The sequence below is a fragment of the Platichthys flesus genome, chromosome 5, assembly GCF_949316205.1.
Source record: "Platichthys flesus chromosome 5, fPlaFle2.1, whole genome shotgun sequence".
Classification (NCBI taxonomy): domain Eukaryota; kingdom Metazoa; phylum Chordata; class Actinopteri; order Pleuronectiformes; family Pleuronectidae; genus Platichthys; species Platichthys flesus.
The window spans coordinates 19,525,140-19,550,387 of record NC_084949.1 but is presented as its reverse complement, the minus strand read 5'-3'; the positions used below and the strand labels follow the sequence as shown (position 1 = coordinate 19,550,387).

Genomic DNA, 25,248 nt, shown 5'->3' with positions numbered 1-25,248 from the left:
AAAGAGTTGATTGTTGGAGGAAGAGGTGCAGCAGCCTGCTCTGACGATAGTGCTCTTGACAAACACTGGATTTTTGTCCTGTGAACTTCAGTCTTCTGTTCTTTTCCAAGAAATCCTTTTTCCGCGAGGCCCTAATCCACGTCTTTTTTCCTCATCTTACTGACTATGTCGAGTATAAATGATTTTCAAAGTTACAAACAGATAATAACACAAGTACATGGGCTAGATGTCTCCTCTGCTGAGACTTTGGCGGCCACACATATGGAGATATTGACAAATTAATTGCCACAGTATTTAAAAAAAGCCAGGGTGTGAATGTTTTTCTTATGGTAAAGTAGCTGTTGCTGTGTACACGCTTTTTGGTGGAGATGCTTCAATGATGGGAGGGCTGCAGAGTTGAAATATCAATTTATTTTTTCAGAATTGCTTCCTCCTCTTTTTTGCCATTAAAAACAAACCAGGGCTGTATTTTAATATGTAGCCCAGAGTGCTTTACACAGTGAGAGGTCCCAAATGTGCAGGGATTAAAAAAAGATTAGAGGGAATGACAGTGTTGGAAACCTACATTTGAAATGTACGGAGACACCTCCGTGACTCTCCTGTGCATCGCCGTCACAGATTTTGGAACAATGGAGCATTGTGTTGCAGTCACTCAATCCAGTGCTACACAGTCACACTGATAGCGAGTGATCACTGAAAAATTATGTCACCACAGCTGCTTGCAGGGACAACAAAGAGGTACCTTTAGGATGGGCTGAGGTCCAGTTGAAGCAGGGTCATCCCCACCCCCAGTGAGAGAGAGAGCGAGAGGGAGAGAGTGAGAGAGAGAGAGAGAGAGAGAGAGAGAGAGAAAGAGAGAGAGAGAGAGAGAGAGAGAGAGAAATACAATGATTACATTGCAGGGTTGGAGTTTCCCAGAAGACATGAACAGTAACTTGGGTCATTGCTCAAAAGCATAAAACCTTCTTATGAATCTTGTCTTTCCATGAATTCTCTAAACAGATCTAAATATTTTGGTTCAGCTTTAATCCCCTCAAACTCACTCCAATTATAAATAAGTCAGTAACTCAAAAACCATGTCAACTCCAGTCCGTAAATTAACTGTCACTGTTCTTACAGCATCGTTTCAGCTGAAGGAGGAAACTGTTGTCAAACCTGCTGTGTTTCTGCCTCACAAGCACCGAATGCCAGACGGACACGGTTTGCAGCTAGCTGGGGAACAAGGTGGAGCTGTAAGACGTCATTTAAATTAGATGTAAGTTCTGGACAGTTCAGACTTTCGGACCAAATGATATTACAGTGGCAATCAAATGGACACTCATTTCAATTCACTAATTATCTACTAAAAACTTGGTGTAAATTACAAGGTCAATATTGAATGTCGGGGATTCCGGACACTTGGATGAGCAGTATGGAGGCATTTTACATTTTTCTTTGTAGTTTGTTTACGTTTGAAGAAGCGGTCACCATTTACCTCAATTGTATTTGATTTGGCTGCAACACTGTTTACCCCCGAAACTCCAAAAGTGATTTGTGGACTCAAACACTTCACGCACTCCTCCATCTGCATAGCTGTAAGTAGATAATGGGTGAATTTTAATTTTTGGGTGAACTATCCCTTTAATGTATATGTAATTACCAGTTACAGCAGAAACAAAATTATATAGTATTACTTTTTAATCATTGTATGATATTCAAGTCATATTAAGTACACAAACTTGTAAATTCTACTTCTTAATATACTTAAAATTGCCATTTCTTTATGAGCCTGGCTACAGTGTGTCGGTAAACAGCGTTTCCACCTCCACAGCACAATATGTAACTATTGGCTATAGTCGTACAAACCACTGTTGCTGGACATCCACAGACCGGTCTGTGACTTACAGACCAGAAACCATATGAAACCGTAATTACTGCAGACATTTGAAAGCAGCGCTTAGGGTAAACTGCAGAGTGGATGCGTGAGACAGACATAGCATGTACACCACCAGGCTCGCATGCATGTGGCCGGGCCTGGTTTCAATTAAAACACCATTACTGTCACAACTAATCAACACTGCTCGTGGCGATCTCAGCAGCAATAATTAAGCTTACATTTATCTGTGCTGTCCAGGCACTGCTGGGCTCTAAGTACGGTCATAAAAATCCAACAGATAGGTATTATCTAGTTTTCTGGTTGACCATATTGTTTCAGTGGAATATTTGGAAAATCACAGTTTATCATGAGAACATGGTATTTATAGCCTATATTGGTCAGGCACATCATAAATCTCATTTGGGTCGTCGGCCACACATTTTGGTTTTGGGTAAATGATCAACATTCATATCTCTGCTACAAGTGAATGTTTAAAGCTTGTTTTTAGGATCCACCATTATATTACAGTTGCACCTTTAGTGATGGAAATATTATGTAAGAACAAATGTTTAATTTTTCATTTTTTTCAGTGAACTGACACTAATGAACATATAATTTGTTTTTTTTATATGTTTTGTGATGAACTTACCTATAAGATAATCAAAGATGAACAATACCCAAGGTGCATACTATTCAAAGGAACACACTGGATTTAGTTCATGTCCCAATCAACTGACCAATACATCTATCATACTGGAGAGAAAGGGATAATTTAATGTTTTCATTTTAATATTGTTCTCCCCGGCTTGGTTGTAACACTCTTTCCCTGTTTTTCTCAAAGTTTCATGTTTCAAAATTGTTCTATGTCCTAGCCAACAAGACAGTTATTAGGTGTGGTAAAGTGACTGGTATTCCATTTAACCCGGATTGGACATTTAACCCCTTTTAGGACATTTAACCCTGTTTTAGGACATTCCTCGTGGTCTTGGTGTCAGGGAATGAAAAATGCATTCCATTGTTTTATGTGATACCTGTACTCTCAGGCCTTTTGGCGAAGGTCTCTGTCATACTATGAGACATGACCATGGAATTCCAAAACTGCCTTTTCTCTCGTACCCATTGTCTCTGATGAAACTTCCGCGGGGCTTCCTTTAAAGCAGCAGCAGTGACAGTGCGCCTCTGTGCATCGCCACTTCCCACCACTCAAGGCAAAGAGGGCACCGTTTGATTTCGAGGCAGGAATGGCCTTCTGAGCCCCTTGATTACCAGAGCCCTGCGTGCTTTCATGTGGTCAGCATTCTGCCGGAGAGGGGTCACTGCTATCGATTAAATAATCTGAGTCAGTTAAAGGCAGAAACAGGGTGCAATCATGCTCTAGACCGAAGACGTGGCTTTTCGGAAGTGGCCTAATCCATCTTCCCGGGAAATGAGAGGAGAGGGACAATTATCTGCTGAGCAACGTGTCGTCTTTTGAACAGAGCCGTGCCCACTGAGTGATCACGGCAGCCTGAAGTTCATCTCCCTGGAATGTTCAGTTAAAAGACGTCATGAAAGCAGCGCTGGACTTTTGATTAAAGTGATGTTACTAGCGATCCAAGTCAGAGCTGCAGGATGTGAAGTGTGTCCGGAGTGGGCCACGGCTGGAACAATGAATTAATCGATCTCAGAGGAAGTAATTCAGCTGCTTTAGTTCTATTGCAGCCACAGGAGCGATCTAAAAACCCTGAGCATGTTTCTCTTGAAAATCACATTCACTCAATGACACACATGTGGTAGAGATTTGCGACCCAATCAGTATTTACAATGTGCTAATGACAAAAAATGACTTTTTCCTAATGACCACTGATGTAATTAAGCACTCTGGATGTTTATTGTGTCACCCAGATTACAGCTGATATAAAAGTATTCAAACATTATACTTAATGTAATGTATGTGTGTATTATATCAGTTAATAGTTTTGGCCGTGAAACTTTTGAACCTGGTGACAGTCCAGTGATCCAGTCACATCTCAGGTCAGCAGGCTCTGGTTGATTTCTCATGATGATGCTGTCAGGCTATTTTCTTACATTCACTCATTGTCGTGTGTTTTAAATGTTGATGACATGAGTGACGTGATTAAGGTTGACCTGACTAACAGCACTGAATCCCATTTTGATGTAACACATTTTTCTGAAACCATCCCCACATGTACATTTAAACATGGCACGTGGCTGTAATTGATTTAAGTTCATAGTAAATGGAAAATCTCCATATTTGTGTTCTGCTGCAGCTCAGCAGGGAAAATACAATCTAGGAAACACATAGGGGGTTATTCATTTCAAAGAGAACTGGTATTTGGAAAATAATGTGTGTAAATGAGACAGTTGAAAGCTTGTATTCATACCAAGTGACCTTAAAAGACCACATCACTTACCCTGAGATCATCGAAGAAAAGGATCTTTTCATGGATATGATAATAAACTGGATATATCTTATAATTCCCAATATTTCTGCCTGTCTGTGGCTCACATCGAGATCAAACCGGTATCATACTTGACTCGTGTATTGTTAAGGGCCCAAGGAAGTGCAGGGTGAATTTGGTGCGATTTGGACATGTGATATGTTCAATATTAATAAACTTGGACTGAACAGGTGTCCAGTGCTCTCTGGCAGCAGCGGCTGGGACTCGTCTGTGTAAGTGACGTTGTCCATCACAACAACTGACGGATGAATAAATAGTGGGGCAACAAGAAAACTGCAACCAGCTTCACCACAGGCCAAAAAAACAGTCCACCGTGAACAGACAGGTTTACAACTGCTCTTCAAAAGTGAAGCCAAAATCATCTCGATCGCCACCTGGTGGCTGGATGGATTTAAGTCATAAGCCTCATCTCCAACAGATTAGTTTCCATTTTTCTGATCTTATATCAATATCACACTGGTGTATTTTCAAGTGCTAATTTGGGGTTCTAAACAGTAATATGATAATATAAAAATGTGGTAACACACCCTGAGTGGTCGAGGGCGAGTATCAGCAGGACCTCAATATGACAACTCCACTCCACGATCACTACTGTGCAGATACTGGCTTTAAAGGTCACCAGTGCAAGTTGCAGCCCCTTTCTCCGAGGCACATTCCCATCTTCATCTACAGTCGATAAACATGTGATTGTTGAATGATAACTTGAAAAAATGTGAATCTATCCCCTTAAGATGAAGTTATAAAAGAGTTAAAGAAACCCCTGTGTTCACACTAACAAAGTCAAGCGTTTGTGATGGGGGACACACAAGACTCTTTGATCCCAGTTTTTTATTCCTGGCTAATTTGTGTATCTGTCACAAATTAACTCTTTATCATAAACATATGCATTGGCTTATTATTTCACTGTATTTGGAAAGAGTTGAAAGGTCTTTTGCAAATGTTGAAGGAAACTGTCCAGATATGTATTCATCTCTACAAATGATAGATCTTATCTTGGATTATGTGGGAAAAAATATATTCACCAGTATATATATATCGACTACACCAAAAATCTGCTGGTATTTAGCTCTTAATATGAAGAGCTTTCCAGATAATCCTTTATCAACGTCACACGCAAACTTTCTGCTAATAAAAATAGGAACAGTCCCCTGCATTCAAAATCAAAAACAACTCCCAACAAAGTGTGTTTTTCCTGTGACGTCCGAACATTTCATTTTCTGGCACCGGACCTGCTTCCTCTTGGCAGGGCGCTCTAACAGTTAGCCACCTGCTGGACGACCCGCGTCATTAGGCAGCGCGCTCACATCTGCAGGAAACTGAGGTATTGATCTACCCAAGAAGAGCGGGTCATCTGTTTCATCTAGTGTGGGTGTAGTCCATGTGCATGTTCTGTGTGAGTCACGTCAGAGTCAGCGAGGCAGCCTTTCATTGAGCCCCGCCACACCAACCAAGCGCTGATTTACCGACATGTTGCTGGGTCTCGACTGTGGGGAACCCCGTCTTCTGCACAGAACATAAACACCCGCGTTTCCGAGTGACCCTGAATCACAGGCAGACGCAGGCGGGGCTGAGTGTTGTAGTTACGCGTGGTTGCGGGTGATCAGACAGGAGGATCAAACCAGCTCTGGACTTACATGATCCATTAATGAGAACCAGTCTTATTGTGCCACAGATAAACTGGTTTACATTGTCTCCAGTGACATAACAGAATCAACCCACAATCACTATAATCCAAGAATATGGAATAGGGACTTCCCACTGCACGTAAGATGTTGTGTCTACTACTCATGAATGCATATTTATAGTTTATCCCAATTATCTAAGCCAGTGAAAACAGGCTTTAATGTAAATTTCCCAATATGAACTCAACAACTCTATAAGATACGAAACAATACGGTATTAGAACACACCAGTCTCAGCTGTTAATCGTGATGTTTCACATTGTTTTTGAGGCATCACATAACTTAGTAAAACCAAATTTACTAATTGATTAAATTGATAGAAACCATCTTTTAGAATAAATCGTTTGATGTGCAAATTTTTTTGTTTGGTCCAAGGCCCATCCACCAACATGTAGAAGGTCGGATTTAAGGCCTATACTGTAGCCAGACACCAGTCTATGGGCTGAACATGTTAGTCAACTATCTGACAGACCCTGAGCTATAATCATTTGAAGCTGTGTTAGTGATCACCATCACTCACCATCTGATCTTTTCTCACCACAAACTAACTGATATTGGGTTTTTTAGCACATTAAATGATTCACCACGCTTCCACTGTAAGCAAGTCTGTTGTTTGGTGCAGGGCTGGTGGCAAACAGCTGGGTTTTTTTATGCTGAAAACAGATGCGAGGTGCATCTGGACACAGGGGCAGAGAACGATTAAGGTCGCCGGCTGTAGAATCAAAACAATGAGCTGAAAGATGTTAAAACGCATCATAAATTCAAAAGAACTGCAGACTGACCATTTTCCTTGGGTTTGTCACCGTGAGAAATCCCTTTCGTCATTTCATCAGCTCTGAGCGAGAGGGTGAATTGAGTCTAACTCGACAAGACCAGTGTAAGGCTTCGACCAGTATTAAACTGTATTTATGCTGCTAGCCTCAAACATTCAATGCTGTCAGCCAAGAGCTGAGACTGTGGCGCCTGGCAGAGGACTGCTTGTGCCACTTAAGTGTCTCTGTCAGCATTAACATCACTATTATTCCACTGGAGGAGACCTTCTCCTGTATGATTCACCTGATACCATTGTGGTCCAGCATTAAGATAGTCTACCTGCCATGATATGAAGTTAATATTCTCCCCGAACAAAGTGCACATCAACAGAGCTCTGCTTTCTCCATCGTCAGGTGAATGGTGTCTACTCTACACATGGTTTGGATTTTTCAACATCGAACACTCAGCTCCGGGTTGTGTCGTCACAGTATTAATGCTGCATAATAGTGGTCAAAATGTGATTACTGTGCGGAGGCTGGGATGATGATAGCATGTCTGAACACACAATAATCCCACTCTTTCCAGCTCAGTGTGCCAAGAAAGCAATCACAGATCTTGGCCCAGGTGCTCGTGCTCTGCATTTTACTGAATCCAAGCTGTGAAGAAACTGAGCCTGTTTCCCCTCTCTTCCCCCTTCTCTTCACGTTTTTTTATACTAATTTGTGACATCCTCATAGCCCTCAGTCAATCCACGGTGTTGAAAGTCGTGACTAAGCACAGGGGGCGGGCTCACGCTGTCATCCCTCAAGAGGTCTGCGTTGACTTACAGCGTGCAGAACCTTTACGTGAGGCACCAGAAGCTTCGCTGTCCAAAACACTCACTTCACCATCCTGCCATCCGGATGCACTTTATCATCTGCTGCTCAGACCATAGCTCATCTGCTGTGGTTCCTCTGGACATCCACACACTTATCAGCACCAGAGCATCAACGTGCTGGGTCTTTGGCCGCCCAAGTTTCAGCAGTATGTCATTTTAAGTGTCTCCTCTTCTCTGCTTTCATGTATTCAAGTGATGAATGTGGTTGAAATGTTCAGATCTGGCCACATCCCTCTCTCTTCTGGACCTCCGGTTCACTGAGCTGCGTTCACCCGCCCTGCCGGGACTTTTTCAGCTGCTCAATCAGCAGTATTGAAGGCGGACGTAATCCAGCTGGGCATTAAAGGTATAAAAGCGGAAACATTTTTGCTGCGAGCCATTGACTCTGTTTTTCTTTGTTATTTGAAACATAATCTTTAATTCGTCCCGCAGAACATTAATGGAATCATCCTACTGGCAGTGGTACTCATCCAGCTGAGGAGCCTCGCTCTTTTCTTAAATATCAAAAGTTTATGTGCGGAAAGTAACGTTTCCTCCAAAACTTAAAGATGCGTATCTGCTGAAAACAACTGTCTGCTGCCAGTCTTTCAGGGTAAATCACTGTGCACTCAGGTGACAGAGGTAGTATCACCTCTAAGCATCTACAGTTACATCAAACAAGTCCAATACTTCCTCCCACTCCCCAGTTCAGTTGGTTGTCCATTGTCTCAGACAAAAGAACTTGACACTTTGAATTGGAGCCTGTGATGGATCGCTTTTGAGGTCAGAAGCCTTTACCGGTATATTGGTTTCATCCCGGCTTCCAGCTTTGAATAGGTGCTTCCGAGTTGTGTGAAAACTAAAGCACTGAGGCGTAGAGTCATAAAGCCATTGTGGGATAAGATGGTTTCGTTGACAGGCTGCTTAATTTTTTTTTCATTTTGACAAGAATTTCAGCTTTTTTAATTTGCACCACGCTCTCTATCTCCATGTCACATTTTGATTTGTAGAGAGCATAAGAATCATGGATGATGTTTTATAAATGTTTAATGCAACGAGTGAAAGACACATTTAAACAGATCTGGAGTTGTTAAACTGATAATATCCCCATCTCCTGGCAGCACTAGTGTCCCTGTACTAAACACATCATTCATCCAAAATTCATGGGCTCTACCTATCTGAAAATGAAAGAGTTCATTGTGCCTCCACATTTATTATCATCCAACCAACATGAATATAATTCGTCCTGATACAATCAAACAAAGGCACCTCTATAATACTTCTATCACAAACCTGTATCATCAATGTTATCCCTGGCATCATGAGGGATGCCTTTTTCCTAAAAGATGAAAAACAATGGTTATCAAATACAGTTTTTTATTCTAAGTTATTCTGGAACGCTGCTTAAATAGACGCTGAATCTGGGAGCGTCCTGCGTGTTTGCATCTCACATCGGTTGGAGCATCACAAATCTAACCTCAGGTAGAATAAAGAAGCGCTTTTTGGTTTCAGATGTGATGGGTTTCACATTTTTACGCACAAGGAAACACATTCTCTCTTGTGATTGTGGCAAAATCGTCCACGTTACCTACAAACCCTCTTTAGAGTCCCCCAACCCCCACCCCCTTATTTCCTATATGCGCCCAACCGCCTCGCAGTAAAAAGGGTCAAGCGCCCAGTAAAAACACACAGTGTATAATTTAATAAGGTTTTCCCAACGGGTCTCCTGGTGCCGGTGTCGAGAGACAATGCGCACGCAGCGGTGCCCCGCACAGATCAGTTTCCGTGGTGAATAGGGGCGGAGGAAGCAAACTCATTACAATCCTATAAAAAGAAAGTATCCGAGATCACAAAGCAGCCGGCTGCAGGACGAAGGGCTCAGTCACAGACAGAGACAGAGTGGAAACCTCATGTCAAGTCTCCTTCTGACCCTCAGAGCACCAGCATTTTAAACAGCTTCTCTTATTCATTGTTTCCCGGCCACACACTGGGCTCTCTGTCTCCAGATAACGATGTCGATGGCAGTCATTCTTCTCAATATCTGATTCCCAGGAACGAAAAGTTGGCCTCATCACTACTACTCAAGTTTTGGAGTCTGGGGAATAGTGACACATGGACACTGCAAAGTCGCACACTTGTCATTGAGAAACTTTTTTTTGTGCCACAAAAATCCGGCTTTTCAAGCAATTCTATATATATTTTTCGGTATTGCAGTATATATATTTTTTCATCAAGGATGCTCGTCTTTGCATGGAATAGATGCTGTGTTGTGATGTTTCTCGTCGCTGCGCTGAGGACCGGGACGTCCCAGGTATCAGAGACGCGCCCGAAGGCGAACTCCATCAAGCCGGGTTCGGTGGATGAGGCACCGACTACCGCTACGAACCGGTCCTCCGCTGTGCACATCGGGATCACAAAGAAACATCACATCCTCACGCAGGTAATGAGAACTCTCCTTCTTGTCAGATCGCTTAAATTATAAATGGAGCGTCTAAAACAACATTTACGCACAGCCTTAAATTTGGTATTTGAGCAAGTGGGGTGCATTCAGTGGAATATTATTAGACGTAATGATTCAACAAGTAGTGATTATTAATTTCAATAAACTTGACGAAAAGAGAGTGTCAGTTTTCTCAAATTTAAATCTGATTATGAGTACGCCATTGATGCACACAAGCGTGCGTAATTGTGCGGTCTCGAAAAGTGTGCCCCTGGAGTTTCTGGAGGTGAACAAGTTAAATAGCCTTATGTTGTTAAAAAAAAAAAAAAGTCTCATGTGTGAATCGTTATTGGAAATTGCAGGGATCGGACCCCCTCATAAACCCTAATTGCCTTTCAGACCTGACGCCACCGTCGGGTGCCTCGCACTTCCACAGTAAATCATTAATGCCTCGAGAAATGTGAGAAAAAGTTAACACTTGGGGTAATTTTCTGTCTGGGTCTTAGTGTCATTAAAGTGGTCCAGACGCTCGCTGGGATTATGAGATTCTTACTGTGGGGCCTCTGAGGGATACTCTTACCAACCAGCCACTTAATACCCACTCAAAGAGTTATCAAGTCCTGCTGTTTCAACAAAGTGCCAAATTACGGTAGTTTGACTGCAAACGCAGGATGGAGAAATATTAAAGCTTTTCATTTCAGTGAAAGAAAAAAAAAGTTGTGAACATTATGAGTCAGGTGATTATTAAGTGAGGAATCATAATGGGGCATTCATTGCTCTGCTGGTAGATCAAAGTTCTCCATATAATGTTAAAGAAGATTTAGTTAAGATTATGAAAGGGGTTTTAAAACTGATATAAATGTGGGAAACATATCATTTGACATATCAGTTAAAGAAAAACCTGACATCAGCCAAGAAACTACCACTAAATTAACACTTTCATTAAACATGTATGAGTATTCATAGTTTGACCCCAGAGACGCTGTTGAGGTCCCCCCCCCGCTCCATAGACTCAGTGGATCAGCTCACCGCAGCTGATTATGACCTTACCTTTCAAGCATTTTTTCTTTGAACAGTGTTTACATTTGGCTGTGTCCAACATATGTGATCGTGTTGAATATCTTTGAGGAGCATTGTGCTGAGTGCGGCGCTCTGACGTCCAGCTCAGACAGAAGTCAATTATGGGAAAGCCACTCACTCTCTCTCCTCTCCTCTATGGAGTGAGGACACCCAACCTCAAGTGGGAGTGCCAGACCTCAATTTGAACGCCTGCTTACTTCTTTGCCATCGCAATAATCTGGAGTGGTTTGGACGGCTGGACTGAGGGAAAACAATATCTGAGTGCAGAGACCACCATACTATTATTAAAGTAAATGTCATGGTGTATATGGTGCTGTGTGTCTAAATCAAGCTGGTTAATTGTATTTATGGCAGGAGGGGGTACACTGCATGTGTGTGTATGTATGTACTCAACTCTGGCAGGATAACTTTACTGACCCTCACTGTAAATGAACAGAACAAATCATAGATGAAACGCCTGCTCTCTTCATGAGGTGGTTTTGGCAACGTGGGGCACTGATTTATTTTATGAGCGTTTAAATGGACACTAATCAGCTAAATACAACCCTGTTTTACACAAAATAACACATTACTGAGTAATTCTCTGTCTAAAGTGGTTCACACTAGGCCCCCACAAAAATATTTCAACCTCCCTCTACATTAGAGAAATGAATTACTGTTGATTAAGGCTTGGGTGTAAGTTTGGAAAATGTGCAATGCACCAACTCAAGTTTCTCTGCATTTCTCTGCATCTGCATTATGGGAAACCTCAATGCCAAAATCCCACAAGTAGATTTATGCTCAACTTGTCATGCTGTTGATTTTTGTTCCAGCTGGTGTGAAATTGTTGCCAGATTATAAACCTCCACGGAGTTTGCACAGCGTTCAGGATGTAAACGATTGTGAGGTTGCTATTTATGTGATCAGGGATCTCCATAGTTCACCACCATGCCTAATTTTTAAATACTCCCCTTTTTAAACCTGCTCTCCTCTCTTCAATCCGCAGTCAAACACAAGAAGATACATTGTTTGCATGGTTGTGAAGCAGCTGCTTGTGAGGCTTGAAAATCGAATAAATTTTAAAAGCACAAAAAAATCTTCCAATAAATTGCCCTCATCGGATAACTTTGAAATTCAGCAAATTATCAAGCGAGAGATTCGAGCCGCCCCGGGGTTACGAGCCGCTGCAGCAGGAGACAAGGGTGTAATTTGGTATTTTATTCGTCGCATTAGGAACTCTTGTCGAAGCAGCAATCGACAGCCTAATGCGTTTTTATTTCCTCTGGCTACTGACAGCGGTTGGAGATAAGAGTCATATCAATCACTGTCGAGCCGGGGTCAGGTTTTGGCTGCCCCGGAGTCAGAGTGTTCTCTCGTTGTCCGAACTTTTACGCGTCAGCTCGACTGCGAGTAAAACCGAAACCTCTAAGAACTTGACAGCCGCCGCTTGTGGGTGGCACTGTTGGCTTCTTGGAAGGGAACCAACAGAAATGGATAGCGCGGGGCAGGCAGCGCTCACCACTCTAACCTCCGGGCCCACAAGGGAACCGACAGTGTGGCTGCATTCATGCAGGACAAGTCTGTAAAACATCAGCAGTCGGTCAGCCAGACTTAACTGGTTGCTTTATTTAAATCCACACAGAGAGATCACTTTAACAAGCGATCTCTGAGGACTCGGCCTGTAAAAGTACAGCCACGTCTTTTACCTCTCTCTGTCTCAGCCCTGCCTGCCTCCTCTCCAGCTTAAAATAGCTGTTGGGTGATCCTAATGAGCTGAGAAAGAGAGCGAAAAGGCAGAGCGAGGTGTGACCGCTTGTTAGTGCCCGGTGGGTATTCGTGCTCCAGTCTTCTGTCCTGTGGCCTTTCCAGTCTGTGGCTCCCTTGGGCACCGTGAAGGCTGTGCACTGGAGCCATTAGGACTCTCCCATTTTGACCTCTTTTTTTTTTTACTGTAATTGGCCGTTTTAATGAGAGAGGAGACCCATTCCACCTCTCATTCCACGGGATTACACCTTTTAGAGCGGCACACCATCAAGAGCGTTCCCCCCTTTCTTCACCTAGTCTTTGAAGAGCGCAGTCATGTGTGCCTTTATCCATGTCCGATGAATAAGATCAACCCAGAATGTATACTTAACTTAAAGAAGGTCTACTTTTTGGAGACAGGGGTTTATGGCGCTCAAAGAGACATGCCCATAAACACATGTGTTTTGAGTGATGAAAGACACCAAGTTGTGTTTAAAGACATGGTTTGTAAGAGTGACTTGTGCGCAGCCATGTTATCTGATACCGGCTGTCTGTGCTTTCAGGGCATATGAAGTTTGTTTACTCAGTGACATCGTTTATTTGACTCTGCAAGGCCCCTGCCACTCATTAACACCATTCACAGTTTCAGCTTATGTGCTTGATCTCCAGCTTTAGGGTCAAGTGCGATCACCGAGTTCTATGAGTTGGGATGTGTATCAAATGTTTAATAAGTCCTTTACTTTAGCTTCTCAATCAACATTAATGGAATACCAGCATACATTTACTGATCTATCATAATACTCAGATTGTGTCCCTCAATGTTGACTGAATAGAAGTCGGGATGGAGAGGGGGTCAGAGAAAGGGGGTTGGGGCACACTGTCATTTAGAAGAGCAGGGAAGTATTTTTTGTTATCATCCTGAGTTTATATTTTATTGTTGATGACTAAAACAGCACCAAGAAGTGCAAACCTCCATCAAGGCTAATGCCCTATCTCGCCATGTTGAAGACAGCGGATGCGGTCCAAACGTGTAATGTGTACAGTTATCATGCTCCACTCATCCACACAATTTCAATTAAATCTGTCGTTTGCAGAGGTAGTCACATAAAAAAGGTTGTACATGAAGATTCACTTTCTCATCTGTGGAGAACAGCAGCTCCATCCCCAGCTTGATTCATATGTGCATTGCTGGTCCACACCCAAAATTCCCTCCAGTAATTAGGTTTAAAATTGCCTCCATAATCCTCCAAAATGTAAATATTCCACTCATTCATATTTTTTGTTCATGCCCTCTACAACAGAGATGAGGAACCGTCTTCCTATCAAGGGTCAAGTTTTTATAGTGTCCTTCACAGGCCGTAATAACTATTTGAACACATATTACAGAAATGTACAGTGATGCTTCTTCTTCGTTGAAGAGTCTGATGTGTGATGGTAGTGATGATGATGAAGATGCTGATGTTACTCACAACAAGTTTTAGCCTCTCCACTGGTAGTATCAGGTATCCAGCATAGTACCAAACCCGGCATAGATTCCACACACAAAATAGCTTGTGGGTCGCTGTTTATTCTGTCTGAAGTTTCCTCACAGGTAAAAGCAAAGTTGGAGATTTCTTTTGTGTCCATTTTGTTAGTATCGGTGCTCTGTCATTTATCTGCTCAGCGAAGGTTCTCTGACAAAATCGAACACTTTGGAACAATTTTGTCCATCGTTAGCAGCTCCGCAGCGGCAATAGGGCCATTTATAATTTCACCCTCTGAATGAAGCTTTTACTTTGCTCATTTTATAACCTGCCTGCACAACATCATCTCTGTCAGGATGTGGTCTTGTGAAAGCTGCTTGTTGGGCACGCAAACTCCGCTAATGAGCGTTAACTTCATCCAAGCGTAGTTGTCCTCGCAACCCATCCAGTTTTGTGTGTTTCCAGCTGTAATGATGCTCGTGATTGGTCGTTTGTATCGTTGTGAGCGCATCTCCGAAAATTTGGCACGAAGGCTTTTCTGTTACTTCAACAAGATTTTTATGTTTTTCCATTTTCTAGCCCAAGTTTCTTTCTTCCCGACTGCTCTGAGCTGACTGTTCCCCACCCCTGGGTTTACATGACAACATTGTCAGGGTTAAGGGGCTTGTGTAATCAAAGTTACAATAATAAACAGTACACTCAGTTAAAGTTAGGGAATGGTTATGGTTATGTAAAAAAAAAGCTAAACAAGTGATATTTTGTTGATCCATCCATCCACTTTGAACTTCTGCCTAGAATTGGTCACCCTTTTATATCATGTTACTGTCCTTTGCACCTCTCAAGCAAAAATGCATAACGCAGGAAAGGGTATCAGTTTTTTAAACAAAAGTTTCAACCCTCCTCACTCTTCGATTTTTTTTTCATTATCTCTATACATTTTAATCTCTCGCAATCGCACTAAGCAGAGGAGACATTCTTAGTGTAATTTTTATGCATTACAGGGCACTTCCATCGAATTATATCAGCGCTTTGGAATGACTCCACAGAGGTAAATAAGGGATCCTGAAACCAGGATGGATGGTTTAAAGCCCTGTATATCCTGTAGTAAATCCCTTGTAGATTGTTGCTCCCGCACATTTAAGTTTCCTCATCAAAGTCACGGTGTTTTACCAGCACAGAGGCAGCACGAGACAGGGCCAGGGGCTTCCCTTATGACTCTCTGTCTGTCTCGGCCTTTATCGTCTCACCAGCATACCAAGAGAGGTTGCCGAGTACACAGTCCTCAGCCCACTTCCTGCGCAGGATTCAAAGCTGTGCTTTTATGTCCAAAAGCTGTCTGGGGGAAAAATAAGGGAGCAACAGAAAAAAGATGGGAGATGAATGAGATGCATCCAAATGAAGCCCTGTCTCTCAGAAGTTGCGAATGAGCCATTTTAAAACACAACATAAGGCGATATTATCCGCTGCGATTTGGGGTCAGCCTTGTATCATTGGGTTTCAAAGGGCTGTCTCTGGGTTTGAACCATGATGGAAGAGGTGAGCCCCGACCCTCTTTTTCTACAAAGCCCCCCTCCACCCACGCGCTGTAATCCAAATCTTCCGTCCAGAAAGACAGATAGGAATCAAAGCAGGTAGTGTGAAGTACTACTGCGCGTGGCCGGTGCCATTTGTCATCATATTCAGATAACGGCAAAAAAATGCTGCTGTTGTATTGAACTTCCCTACAGTCTATTTCCAACAGTTTCAACTACCTAGCTGTAGTTGAAACTGCAGCTACGTGTTTCAACTAGCTAACCCTAACCCTAACCCTAACCCTAACCCTAAACCCTAACCCTAACCCTAACCCTTACCCTAACACTTAGATTTTTTCTGATAGAGAAGTTGATGCAAATGCAAAAAAGTTGACCTGGAACTTGGAAGGGGTAATTTGACATCTGTTATCTGGATTTTGAGCTAGAGCAGCACTAAGACATGTTTATTAGATTAAATAGAGGAAATCATTAATACCAATCTAATTTGTGTGTGTGTGTGTGTGTGTGTGTGTGTGTTTTACCATGGCTTAGATAAGAAACTGGGGCAAACACTCGCTGCAAACCTTAGAAAAGTTCATACAAATGAATTCACGTTTCATCTTTTTTCATTTTCATTTCGGCCCCTTTTTAAACACATAGTAATGTAAAAATGAAAGCGTTTGGTCTTTCAGGGAGTTTTCACACAGTCACAGATGGCCAAGACAAATCAATTGATCTTCAATAAATACTAACACCCAAATCCCTCAGATTTACTGACATTTGTAGCTCTTATGTTTCTGTTTATTTCACAATTGACAAAAAATTTGAAGCATTGCCTTAATCAGTGAGCTTCAGAGGTGCTTGACAGCAGATTTTAGAGAGGCTAACCTCTCCCCCCGGTTTTCAGTTGTGATGCTAAGCTATAATAATCCTTCCTGGCTCCAGTTTTCCTGGATTTACATACATCATTTAAGTCTCTGCGAGTAAGCAAATAAGAGATAAGATTACCCCAAACTGTTAAACCTTTTCTTCTCTCAAAGAAAAGCTTGATTGTGATTCCCTGAAGTTGGATAATGCACTTCCCTTAAACTTGATAGCATCTTTATTACATCCTACCTGCCTGGTCAACACACCCATGTATGTCAAACGTCTTTTGTGTAGTCTCTTGTTTAAGCTGAGATAGCGCTGATGACATAACCAGGATTATTTTCAAAGACTTCAACAAAGTTGCTACAGAACCACAAAAGACACCATGCAAGTGCTTTTCCAGGCTCACCTGAACTCATCATAATGACTTTCCCCTATGAAACAAGGCCAGTAGATATTCTGGGAACTCTGTTTTTAACATTGTTGTAATTAAGCAATATTTAGAGCGCACAAACAAATTAGTATATCAGGACTTCATTACTTTCATCAACACATTACGCTTTGGGATCATGGGAACCGGACACAATGATGGATGAACATTCAGGTTAATATTCCTGCTCATTTCTCATTGCCTCCATGTGTTTCCAGCCTGAGAAAGTGGCATCCCTCCAACAAGTCTAATCTTGTTCACTTTCTGAGGCGCAGGGACATCGAGCAACAACTTCTAATGTGATACGCGATATCCGAGAGCCGATTTAAACACATGTGGTGTACATTCACGTTTGGAGTGAAGCCTGTATTTTTGAGCACGGCCTCCCCTTGCTCAGCTGATCGTTATACCCCAAATGGAGTTTGATATTTATTGTGGCTTTAATGACTTTTCTCTGATTTAAACCTCTTTCATGTCCATTCATATGTTTATTGTTCCATGTTTGTCAGTGGTAAACCACACTAAATCAGCTCTGTCAGTGCCGGGCCAGCTCAGTGTGGTTGTGGTGCCTGTGGTGGTGTGCCAGCTAAATATGTTGTTCTAATGTCAGACCGCACCGGACATGATTTACCCAATTAGAATCCATATCCTGCGCAATTTTCCTACAGATCTGCATATTTGAATTGGTGTCGAGTTTTTTAAATGTCTGACAGCTCCGTCCACCCATTCCAGTCATGCCACTCTGAAATCAGACAGAGGGGTTTAAAATTAGATAAAGATGTTCCCCCAGCTGGAAGAACAAAGTTTCCTAACCTCTACTGTGACCCGAACAAACAATACTAATGCTTCCCCCGCTGCGGCTCAGAATGTCCCTCTCCGTTGATTAGTTCAGTGCGAATTCACGGCTTTAAATCACTTGTCTGAGCAGTTCATTTGATTTGTGACACACTTTATGGTGAGCTTCTTTGCTCCCGCTCCAACACTAATGGCGACGGGACTTGTGCATGTGCAAGGAATTATATCAAGGCAGCATTTCCAGTAAAACGTCCCATTGGTGCACAAATCTGTTATGGAAAAAATGAGCTTGGCTTAATTGTTGTGTGCGTTGTTGTGGACGAGGGATTATTATGTAAGGTGCTGTTTTTTTTCTAGTGTGATCATTTCACGGCACTTACCGAAAATACTCTCAGACTTTGACCATGATTTGCTGGAATATAGAGGACATGTCTCAACTATTTGGCAAAAAAAACAAGAAAATCACGGTTAATTGAGAATAATTAGGGATAATAATTACCCCTAAATTACGTCTGCAGAGTCATTTAGCTTCCGACCACAGAGAATTAAGTATTTTAAGGCAACCTGTGGACATATCTTCTCTCTTATCTGGACACGTAGATGGTCTCGGATTCCTATGCCACGTTTTTTATATCTGTGCTGCACAGTCTGCTGCCGCCAACAAAATTAAATGAGGGGAATGACATTTGTTTTTTGATGTTACATACTTCAATTGAGAAACTCATACACAATGTAATGTCTCTATCCAGCACCAGTGATGCAGGAAGTTCTCCAAAAACACTTGGAAAACTTTTAATTAGAAACAAAGTAACTGGAAAATCTTCTATTGCCTGGTTTTCATCAGCGTTATGTAAACACATCTATTTTAAGCAGCTGCATTTATCTATATTTACTGCATAATTTGCAGTGATGTACAATTTGTGCCCAAAGTCTATTTAAATTTTTTGTTCAGAGGGATTTCTTGGATTGTGTATACAAAACAGATAAGGTAACCTATACAAATTCGAACATGAAAAACTGCATCGAGTCTTTCTCTGGTCTTGTTTTTGGTCCAAACAACAGTTTACGAAAACACTTTAACTGAGCGATACTGAAGACCGATTTACGAGCTGATGTGAGGGCACAACCATTAGTCAGGTTGAGTGTTGTTTTCTGAGCCAAGAGTCTCTCCAAGGACCTATAAACCGGAATACATTTTATTTGGCTTGTTAACAGCTTGCTTCAATTTGAACTGTGGGGCAACAATTAGATGAAATGCTGTGATTGCGTTTGGTCTGTGTGAGTTGATGTTCGCTGGGTGTTCTTCTGTTCAACAGCAGTGCTTCAACAATACAGCCAGCTGATCATTTGGTAAATATTTGGTTGGACATTGATGTCCTAGTGTGGGAAGGGAGAGATTCTCCACCATCATGTACTGTGTGAATCCCACGAATAAACAAATTGCCCATTAAGACAGACAAGATTAGATATAAATGTCGGATATAACTGAACCTATCCTCTCTAACCTCACCCATGTGTAGATGAATATGTGCAATGTACTATCACCCAGAAGCAAAACAAAGGTATATTTCCCACATATTGAGTGAATGCACGTTATCATCAGCAGGTGTATCCGTGCAGCAGTGACCAGGAGTGCACAGTGGGCAGCTACTGTCACAGCCCTCAACAGGCTCCCTCACGCTGCCTCACCTGCCGCAGAAGGAAGAAGCGCTGCCATCGGGACGCCATGTGCTGTCGGGGGAACCGCTGCAGCAACTGTGCGTACCTGACAAATACACACACACACACACACACACACACACACACTTCTAACCCTTAGATCCTATGTTATGTTGTGTCTGCATGGTGCAACTCAGAAATGTGATTTTTCAGTCTCTCGTGCAAGTATTCTGGAAAAAGGTGACTTGTTCTAGGTCAATGAACAAACAGTATATAGCCCAGAGACTCGAGGGAAGGAGCCAATACATTTAAATAATGCTGAACACATGCTTTTAGACAGAATCTTGAAACCATGGCTGAACTGTTTTAAATAGATGCCCAGAGGTTAGGAGTCAGTGCTCACATGTTGGCATGTTGTCTCAGCAGTAAACAGTGTGAATGTCATGAATATGTATGTGTTTGCTAACAGAAGCCAGAGAGGTTCCGTTGAAATTGTTTTGAACTGATGTAGCTGCATAGTGACAAGAGTTTTATCTGCCTTCACCGTTTTGGTTAGTTTTATGTCCATGTTAGTATATTTCTGTTTTCTGTTGTTTAACCATTCTCTATTGTCCTTGTGTGCAGATATTTGTGTCCCCATCTCAGAGAGTGTGCTCTCACCTCACATCTCAGCGTTAGACGAGCACTACAAACACTCCACTAAAGACCACAACTGGAAGAAGAGCAGCAAAGCACAAGCCAAGCATTCTCTGAAAAGTAAGATTTGACTCTGTTTTCCCGACGTCATGTTTAAAACATGCCCACAAGAATCCTCGCCCCCTCTTAACACTGTCGCTGTTGTCTTTTCTCCCATCATTCATTCCCACTGAACCTGCTCCGGGTGGCTGAATCTTTCTGTTGTTCACAGTCCTACAGAGTTCACGGGCGACGCCAGTCCACAAACTATGTTGATAATTACCTCTCTGCTCGTATGTCAGTGTCTGTGAGCCCAGAGCGCAGCATGGCGAGCCCAGAAGGAACCACAATGACCCTGCTGTTTCTGCACCTTCATAAGCCCATACGAACACTTTCGCTGACAGCACCTATTGTGTGGTACACAAGTGAAAACCACAGAATGCAGATTTAGCACGATTATAGCTAATAATGCAGTGAGACCCCTGCTTAGCGTGATTTAAGGTAATATGAGGACCTGCCCGTAAAGTAATAGATTTAACGAGACTCTTAAATTACTCGACTCTAATGCGCTTTCAAGACAGCTGGCTGTAATACTAAAATAAATGTGAAAATAGCAGTGGCATTTTAAGTTACTATAAATAAGGCCGTTTATTTCATTTGTGCTTGACTCACTCCCTTTCCTTAAACGTTATTACACTATAATGGCCTGACACAAAGTCGCTGCTTGAGAAAAGTCTGGACGAGCGGCAGTCCCTCGTGCCGACGGTTGGAGCTTCATAATGAAATAACTAATCAGTAGCTTGCGGTTCTGTCAGGGATACAGGAAGACTGGTTTAAATGATAAAGCAGCCTTTGGCAAGAGATGACATATATTAAAAAGTCACAGGAAAGGAAAAAAAACTGTATGAATTATAAACTTATTGAAGTGATACTAACCTCCTGCCAAAAACATCAGACCTACACGAGATGGGATTAATAGCTGATATACAGGATAGGCAACATGTTTGCTTGACTCATGATGAAAGCTTGATGTTTCTGACATGGCCACAAGAAAGGGTCCATATGGATACAGCTAAATGAACAATGATTATACATTTCTTTGTCTTTAAACTCTTTAAAACTCTGAGATGCTAGATGGTTTCAAATAACACGCAGGTCTTTTATGTCCCTGATGAAGCATTTGTTTCTGCTTTCCTGTTTTTTCAAGTTCTGCCAACTTGCTATGCAGTTCAGAATTTGATGTTGTTTGGTTCACCACTGATCGGCGCGGTTCCCTGTGTTCTTCTGTCAGGGCACGAGGGTGACTCCTGCCTGCGCTCATCCGACTGCTCCGAGGGCTACTGCTGCGCCCGCCATTTCTGGACCAAAATCTGCAAGCCGGTGCTGATGCAGGGAGAGGTGTGCACTAAGCAGAGGAAGAAAGGCGCTCACGGCTTGGAGATCTTCCAGCGCTGTGACTGCGCCAAGGGCCTCTCTTGCAAGGTGTGGAAAGACGCCACTCCCTCGTCCAAGTCCAGGCTCCACATGTGCCAGAAGATCTGAAGCGGAGGCAGCTGCTGTCGGCATAGAAGCCTCCGTCTCCATCTGCCAGGGAAGTTTTTTTAAAATATGGGTTGTGGCTGTATTGAAAAGGAGCAAAAGACAGAGACTAACAAGAGACAGAACAGACTGTGTGGGTTCAAGCCCGCTACTCAGCAAGCGCAGAGAGAATGGGAATGCTTTAATGTGTCTGCTGTGAGTGTTCCATCCTTGTAACCACGTGCGGTACAAACAGGCACCATCACACACACACACACACCATCACACACACACACACACACACACAGCTTGAGATCAATGAGCTCATGGTGTGTTTGCTCACAGTAACAGCAAACCTTTCTACACATTCTCGTTGACATTCAGGGAGCCACAGAGTTAGCCAGTAGATGCTGTGATAGGTGGTGTTTCAAGATGGAGGCAGTAGACGTAGCAATTTCATTGAGCTTCAGCTTATACTAATAAGAGAGGTAGACTATTTACATAGAAGACATATTTTTTACTGCACAGTACATTCTTTACCAAAGTCCAAGATTGAAGTTTATATCAGACGGTTAATATCCTGCGTTTCACTGCAGGATCTGAGTTTTTTTAATCCTTTGTCTCAATCAGAATCTCGCAACCAGTAACAATGTCCAGACCCCATAAATACCGGTCATATCATATGAGGAACTAATTGCATACACTGTTCACTCCGGCTTGACTTGTGTGAAGAATGGAAGAACATTACATCGCAGTGATGGGTTTCATCTGGGGCATTAGCTCCACGCCCCTAATTCTAGCCACAAGAAGAGCGATAACGTTCTGTGTCCGTTGTGGAAAGTGCTTTTGATCCATCAGATACAGCTGCAATCTATTGTGATACAACTGTGGGGGTTAAAACAGTTCACGCCGAGGTAGTGCTCTGCTGCAGACTCGGTGGTACCGGTATCAGCAAGGAATGGTTCTGCTTTTCCAATCACATGATTCAAGGATACAATGGAAGTGCAATTTTTTCCGTTTACAAAGCCAGTAGGAAAGGACACGTGCAGATTGATTTGATTTACAAACATGCTTCATAAACCTGACGTTTTCAAAGAGAATTACAGGATGAATCAACATTCTGTGTATTGTTCTGTTTTTTCAAATATGACTTGCATACTTTCTTCTTACGAAATACTGTTCAATTGGAAAAACTTAGCTGGCGGTGAAGCAATGCTTCTGTCGGTACCACTCCTTCAAACAACCTACATAGTCAACATTATATCACATACGCCTCCTTTTGCTTTAGTGCTGTTTGAGCATCAAATCCACATATTTTGTAACCATTTGAAATATCAATAAGCTCTTATATTGTAAATAGATTGGAAACAATGAAAATGTATTTAAGAATTGATGTATATCATGTACATATAATAAAAAAAATATGAATCCTGAACATTACAGCAAAAATGATCTAGGTGAGAAGAGTAAAGGGAAGAGACAGGACAAGTCGGACAGATTCAAGATAATTTAGTCATGATAAAAGCTGTGTATAGAGATTAAAGGCGTGGGTAGCTTTAACTGATGCATTAAAAGGATAGTGCCTTTAGACAATGAAAAGCATATTCATTTCCAAAATAGTCTGTGTAAATGGTTTCAAGAATTTTTCTCCCACTAAATATTGTTTGTGTGAATACTTCCCATGATTTTTTTTTTTTTGTGTATTTACAATGATGAATGAATAAAAGAATGTATTTTGTAGCATTGGTTGCACATGGCTTGTTATTACTCATTGTGTTGATTGTTGTGTAGAGCTTTTACTATATAGGACAGGAGATGATGAAAACATATCTAAATATCGGAAAATAATATTTACTGATTAATGGGACAGGGCATCACTAAACGAGTTGCAAATTCAAAAACATCCGATGCTTCACTTGAACATGGACATTAAAGAAACAACATTTGAAACCTGTATCATGACCAATAATGTGAAACCATCAGTTCTATTAGAGTAACTACACACCCATAATCATATTGCATATATATATATATATATATATATATATATATATATATATAGTGAATAATATATTTGTTTAAATCAAAAATATCAATAAGATCTAAGAACCAAGCTGAAATGATGTTTTGACTGCTTCATTAAATCCTGTAAAAGTTTAAGGGGTAACTAAAACCACCAACTGCGTCTGTATTCGAGATTTGTTCACATTAGAGTCATTATAACTATAATAGTCAATATAACCTGATGTGTTGCAGATGGGATTCTAACCTCTCGCAGTGAATGTACAGTGTCCAGTGTTTTGTCCAGGTTGAGACTATAATATAATCTCATAAGTAGAATATCATTGCAATAGAAATGTGAGAATTCTTGATGTGAGGGTTAAATGCTTCCCTGTCTTTATCTTTATATCGTGTGTGGCAAGGTCATCTGAAAGCTCCCCCAGAGAACACTTAGAGAACAACACGTTCCTTTTGGAACGATATTGAACAACTTGACTGGGTCCTATTTTAGGCTGTTCCCAAAGGAGTCCGAGAATTTATCCATTTATCACAGATGACCATTTTGCCAGAACCTCAACGTCATTACAGTGCTGCTATTGCTCTTCCCATTGTCTTTTGTTGTGTTAAAACCAGTTAACTTTTTTTTAATTGATTGACTTGTTACTTCAGTTTTCAACTTAACTTTTTATGCTCCTTGCTCTAGCTGCAAAGTATTAAAACTGGTGACAACTCTTTCAGCAGTGGTGCCATGCCGCTGCTTTGAACCAGATGTCGGGTTTATGGTCCATTAGAAACTGTTACAGTGCTACAATATATTTTCCGCAATATTATTTATGATTTACAAGAGTTGTCTAGTAAATTCCCCAGACCTACTGTCAGCACACATTTTTATTGAAATACAGAAAGTATGCGAAGATTTGCTCAACTCACTTCATTCTGTAAGAATTTTTTCGGTGTGTGAGTTCTATGAAATGTCTATAGGACATATTCATAGGATGTTTTCAGGCTTTATAATATATTCTAGGTATCTTTTTTATAAAAAATATTCTTAGTCAGAGGAGATCTAACCCTGCACTGTAAAAAAAAAAAACATCTTTTGAGTGAGTTCACGCCTCATTGTCCTAAAAAAGCAGAGAAACAATCTGTTTAGGAAAATCCTCCTCGCACACCAGCTGCTTTGTTTTCTCCCTGTTAATCTGAAATAATACATATTCAGTTTTTCCTTCAGTCATTAGCCTGTTTTACAGACTATGTGGAAAAGTCTGGGAGTGACCTGTTATGTAAATGTGTTCACCAGATGTTCAATATTCAAAAAACAAAAAGTTTAAGTACCCCTAAAGTTTAAAGCACTTATACTAATACCGACTGTTTTTCGTCTTCATCTTCTCCTAGTTATAAACAACTGAAGCAATCTCATCTAAAAGAAATTACAAAGAACATTTCCACAATACACACCCAGGTTTGATGGATATTTCATTG

General features: G+C 41.6%; 1 protein-coding gene across 1 annotated transcript; it reads left to right on the top strand.

Annotated features, from left to right (window-relative positions):
- Nucleotides 1-9,496: 9,496 nt before the first annotated feature.
- Nucleotides 9,497-23,489, top strand: dkk2 (dickkopf WNT signaling pathway inhibitor 2). Its single transcript, XM_062387212.1, has 4 exons — nt 9,497-10,048; nt 19,520-19,673; nt 20,200-20,331; nt 21,542-23,489. The coding sequence occupies exons 1-4, from the start codon at nt 9,845-9,847 to the stop codon at nt 21,790-21,792; spliced, it is 741 nt and encodes a 246-aa protein (XP_062243196.1). The 5' UTR covers nt 9,497-9,844; the 3' UTR covers nt 21,793-23,489.
- Nucleotides 23,490-25,248: the final 1,759 nt, after the last annotated feature.